This window comes from Hibiscus syriacus, unplaced genomic scaffold, assembly GCF_006381635.1.
Source record: "Hibiscus syriacus cultivar Baekdansim isolate YM2019G1 unplaced genomic scaffold, ASM638163v2 tig00110387_pilon, whole genome shotgun sequence".
Taxonomy (NCBI): Eukaryota; Viridiplantae; Streptophyta; class Magnoliopsida; order Malvales; family Malvaceae; genus Hibiscus; species Hibiscus syriacus.
The window spans coordinates 1,202,674-1,208,815 of NW_024062717.1; the positions used below are offsets into that span (position 1 = coordinate 1,202,674).

At 29.6% G+C, this 6,142-nt stretch overlaps 1 protein-coding gene across 1 annotated transcript; it reads left to right on the forward strand.

The window, feature by feature from the left end:
• Positions 1-1,383: 1,383 nt before the first annotated feature.
• LOC120122368 (RING-H2 finger protein ATL78-like) lies at positions 1,384-2,028 on the forward strand. The gene has a single exon (XM_039141497.1). It carries the CDS (start codon positions 1,384-1,386, stop codon positions 2,026-2,028), a length of 645 nt encoding a protein of 214 aa, XP_038997428.1.
• Positions 2,029-6,142: the final 4,114 nt, after the last annotated feature.

Below are 6,142 nucleotides of genomic sequence, written 5' to 3' on the forward strand. Positions count from 1 at the left end.
CCTGGATAAGATAACAAATCTCCACAGTCCTAATCGCATCCAAATACATAGATTAAGAAATTTTGACCTTTAACAATACTAAAACAATCTAATTTCAAATTATTGTTATGTTGTTGATAAATTCAAATTCAATTTTAAAGATAAATTATTAAAAATTAATTATAAATTTAAATATAAATCATAAATAAATATGATATAATAACAAATGTTCCCTGTTAAATTGTATGCGTCATTAATCACCGTCTACTGACAAATGATACACGTGCTTTAAATTTTAATTTTGATAAAATGTGCTTTAAATTTCATATATATAACATAAACACTTGGCTTTAAGCCTATTAGAATTCATACAGGAATTTTAGATTTGACTAAAAAAAGGTTTGGCATTATTGCTTTTCAGTACACTACAATAACATTGTTATTAAATTAATTTTCTTTTTAAGATATGTATCATGATAAAGCTTAAATTATGCCCACTTAACTTCTAATGAATTAAGAGGATAAATGTAGGCAAACTTATTTAGTTTAATCATTTAGTTATATTTTTTAAAATTATATAGACATGTAGTTTGATTTTATTTTAGTCTCCTATTACTAAAAAAATTAATAGTGATACTAACATGATAATGTAAGGTAATATCATATTATTATTGAAAAATATAGAAAGAAATCCAAATCAGCAGTTTTATTAATTTTTAACGTTGGGTGATCAAAATAAAACCAAAACGTAATGTTAAGTGTGTTTTAAAAAAATAGATAAATACAAATTTCATTGAACATTACAAATTTCATCATTGAACTTTACTCTCTCTCCTATTTTGCTCACTGAACTTTAAAATTTCCATTTTTCTCATTGAAGTAATACATTGGGTTTTTTTTGTCACTCCGCCATAAATAGTTACGATATTAAATGTGTCGTTTTAAAAAAAATCACCAAACGACGACGTTTTGCATCTATATAACAATTCATTTGTAACATCATATAAGAAAACGACTAAGTGACCCAAAAAACCAATGTATTAAGTTCAGTGAGGAAATTAAAAAAATTAATACATTGAATGAAATGGAGGGAGAGTAAAGTAGAAAGATCAATTATCAAATTTATAATTTATTTTAAAAAATAATTGGATGACCAAATAGAATAAAAGTGATAGTTAGGTATTAAAAGTGTAGTTTATTCTAAAATATTGGTATTCTTTTCCTACTATATGCCCCAAATTAACCCTGATTACTCCCAAATACAATTCATTTTAAAACTAAAAAATTATAATTCTCAGAACTCAAAACTCTACCTTCTATTAAAAAAGCCTCTACTTTCTCATATATAAATCCCTTGTCCAAACATCTAAACTCAACCTAAAATACCCAGACCCTGCCAAAACTATGTCCATTGCCACATCCACTCAACATGTTCAAGATTTTAGGAGAATTCCACTACTCAGAAGATTTCTTCTGTATACACCATATGTTCAAACACAACCAAGCCCTGAAAACCCCCACAATTCTTCAGACACCACTGCCGATAACAACAGCTTCAATGGAATCGGAAACATCGTCATCACGGTTCTGTCGATCCTCGTCTGTGCCGTAATTTGCTCACTTGGACTCATTTCCATCATCAGGTTCGCATTGAGGTTTCTGAGTTTATTGGCCTCGGAACCCCGGTTAGCAAACACAGGGGTCAAGCGAAAAGCATTGAAGACCTTTCCAAAAGTGAGCTACTCGACCGAGTTAAAACTGCCTGGTTTGGACTCTGAGTGTGTGATATGCCTTTCGGATTTCACACCCGGTGACCGCGTGCGGCTTCTACCCAAGTGCAACGATGGGTTCCATGTTGGATATATCGACAAGTGCCTGAGGTCTCATTCATCCTGCCCTAAATGCAGGCACTGCCTCATCGAGACATGCGAACAGATTGTTGGGTGTAGCCAGGCAAGTGCTGGCTCATCGGAACGAGCTCCACCGCCGGAAACCATGTTGAACTTACCGATACTAGCTCCTGAAGGTTTCATAAACAGCTATAGGTAAATTAGCTTAGCTTCTTTTTATCTTTTACTCTCCTCGGTCAACTGTACCATGTGTTCAAACTTAAACAAGTTTCTTGTTTAGTAATCAATTACAAGTTAACTTGCATTATATATATATATATATATATATATATATATATTCATAAAAACTTGCATTTATCTTTTTTCCCACGCTTTGTTTGTATATAAAAATTTAAAGATTATCCACTAAGAGTGACTTTAGTCGGATTTGAATTTGACTTTACAAGCTCAAATTTTTTAATTTTAACCACTTGTAATAACACTCAATGGATATATATATTGTATGTGTAAATTAAACAAAAAGCAAAAGCGCAAGGCAATTTAGGTTAAAATATCGTTAAGAATAGTAATAAATCGATCGACTAAATAAATGAGGGACGAAACAAGTCAAAGATTTGTGGTATATGAGCATGAATCAAGCGATTTTAGTAGTTAAAGAATAGTTGTTATTTCTTGAGGTCAGGTTCGTGCACCAACAACTATATAGTTTTTGAGCGTTCATTATCAAATGATTGAGAATCTTTAGAACATATGCTACCAATTGTAAACACCCTAGATTAACCAAAAAAGATTAATATTATAATGGTAAAATACATTATATTTTCAAGTAAAAATTCACATTCAAATTTTAGACATGAGATTGTTGAAAGATAATCATAAATCCATAATATATACATATATATATATAATAGACATAAATTTTACTAATAAGTGATTTGAAAAACCCTTTTTCCCTAAAATTTTTACTATTTAAAAATTATCATTCACTTTCATGAATAAATAATATTCTTATACAAATAACCATTCTTGGAAATATATTTTTAATGTTAAATTTGAGAGGATTGTTATTTATTTATTAGGTTTTAGTAGATGAGTTTATAATAAATTAACTTTATTTTGTAATTGTTAGTTATTCATATGAAATTTTTATAAATATAATATAAGTATAAAGGTATTATATGTTCAAAGTTAACTCTCAATCATTTTATATCATTGGCATTTTATATCATTGACATTCATGGTGCTCGAATTCGAAACCTCAAGGAACAACAATTCCTTTACACTAGGTCACTTGATTCGTACTTATTCATATGATTTTAATTTGAATAAAGAGAAGAAATATATATTACTATTCTGAATAGATATTATTATTTTTACTTAAATTTATATTTATCTTTTAAATTTTAAATTTAGATTTACATTGACCTTTTTTATGTTACAATAACTTACTTTAAGACCAATAAAATAATTAAATATTTCCTTATGTTAATAACCTAACCGAACTCAGTATAAATGTGATTTTTGTATGTAATACAAACTCTAAGAACCTCGCAGTCGGCTGCTCTGGTAAAAATGTTTTTAAAAACTTATTAAAATATTACCCCTAGTATTGTACAGTGTATCTCATAAATTTTTAATATAAAAACTATCACATTTATTTCTTGAAATGAATTTTAAATTTAAGTTTTAGAAAATATCATTCTAAAATTTAAACAGATACCAACAAAATTGTGTTTTCATCATTTATTTAGTATGATCAATATGAAAAATTAATTAGAAAACAAATATTAGTCTGCGTAGTGTGAGTGCCGACTGCTCACATGAAATAAATGCTCATGACTTTTGTTATTCATTTTCTTCACATTACTTGTCATGTGTAGGCGTATTGAGACAATCAAACACTAATTAAAATATAATAATATTAGTAATACCCCGACATGATATATGTAATTTCAATAACTTAGTAAATTAATTTAGGTGATTTTAAGATAGTATCTATTCATAATATTTTAATTAATTAATAATTAGTATATATACTATGTAATTACAATTTTTTAATTTCAATAACGGTCCTTGTCATCATTGAGATTTATTTCATTGTTACTAAAATGCTTGTGGATAAGTATCAGTAATCAATTGGTTTAGTGTCATGAGATACTAGATCCCTTAAAGTTGGAAATTCAAATATTGAAGTTGTGAGCATAACAAACTGAGTTGGAAAATCACCCTTATAATAAACTTTTATAGTACTCAATCTAGATTAATCGTCTAATAAATTACATACATGTAATTAAATAAAAAAATACTTTATAGCCATATCCTATTAACATAGTCATAATTCATAATGATTAAAAACACCAGCTACATCACTGCAGGGATTGGTAGACTAAGGAGAGACAATTAGGGATGGTCACGAGATCTAGACCTGACGAGTTTCAACTCGACCTAATTTTATTGGATAAGTTTTTTTTGAAAAAAATTGATTCGGGTTGAATCAATTTTTTTAGAGTATATGTTCGGGTCAGGTTCAATTTTAAGGTAAAAAGCATCCGACCTGACCCGACCCAAAAAATAATATAATTATATCTTATATATTTAGGAAAAAAATACAATAATGCCTCTCTTTATAATTTTTTAATTAGAACCCTAATTTTTATTAAATATTATAAAAAAATTATTTCGAATCAGATTCAAGTTTAATCTTAAAAAGGCGGGTTGGCTTCGAGTCAAGTGAAATCACCTTAAAACCAGTTCATGTCGGGTGAAGGGTGCATATTTTTCGTGTCGGGTTAACTGAAAACTCGACCCACGCCCATCCTTAAGGACAACATAGGACAATCAACTCCCTAAAATTCAAATCATCACATGTTTTAGATATTTTCTATATATTTTGTATTGGTAATCTATTTACACCCCTAGAATTTCATAAATTCATCCCTCATAAAAATTTAAAAGTTCGTCTCATAATATAAAATCATACATCCGTCGTCTCTGACTCTGACTGTAGTTAAAACATATTGGGTAAGCATCTAAATTATTATATATTATAATATTGATAAAAAAAAGTATTGCATCGTTGTACAATATTTTGAAATTTTCTGATTTTAAAGGCGTCAAATAACTATTTAATATGAATAAAAGTGACAATATTTTCATGTTGGTAAATAGAAATGACTCGCTATTCATCGAACAATAGACACGACTTCCTGTAATGCATGAATTGTGTCGTGTGATCCTTTAAAAGTGACTTATCAGGAATAATAATAATAAAATTAGAGATCAAATATACAACCATATTATTGATCCCACAGCGCTAATCAATTGTTGTTCTTCCGCCTTCAATCATCTTTGTGTATGGTACATGCAACCTCATTTCTTCACAAATTAGAAGTTTAAGTCATTTGAAAAATGTATGAACTCATGGTGGACCAAAGATAAATTCGAGCAGGAGTGGAAGAAGTTGAAGAACATGGTTGGATAATAAACATTACTTATCATACCATCATTCCCTTCGCACATTATTTCCAAATTTACGTTAAAGCAAAGCTTTAACTTCAGTGGGAATTGTTACAGTGGATAACAAATCTTTGAATATATTAATGTCGGGTCAAATTGGATACTTGAAGCTAGCATTTTCTAACTCAATATTGCTACCGTTGGAATTGTTAAGCTATCCTCTCTGCTCGACTCAATCAGGGTTTTGTATCAAGAATGTCAAATATCAAAGCTGTTGAACCCTTGGTTTCACTGGTGTAAGGAGCCAAGGCATTGGTTCGCAAAACAGCCATGGCCGAGACAGTTGATACAGAGAAAACATTAAATATTTCTTCAAACTTTGCTTTCTCATGCTTCACAAGTATAGATCCAAGGTAGAAACAGAATGCATTTGTGCAATATTCCGCAAAGAAAGAAAACTCGAACCTGATACTGCTTACAAGTTCGAGTCGGACTCCCTGCTTCATAGGGGCTTCGCATTTCTATTGGTACAAATCTATCACCTTCTGATCCGAACAAAAAGATGCGGCAATTCTGATACCTCCAACATCATTAGCTACTTGCTTTGCTTCTTCATACATCAACTGCATTTACATTCAATATATACATACATCTATACAATGTCTTCCAATTTTTCTGCTCTCCTTCAATCACTGTTTCTTCTTTAAAATTAGGTTTGGGAAATTAAGGATTCTTTTTAAACTTCCATATTTTTGTTCTTTAATCAAAAGGGTCAGTCAACCATATTTTTTTTCATTTTTCACCAAGAAAAATGATCCTTCAGAGCAATAGCAAACATCACAAGGTCCGGGAAGGAA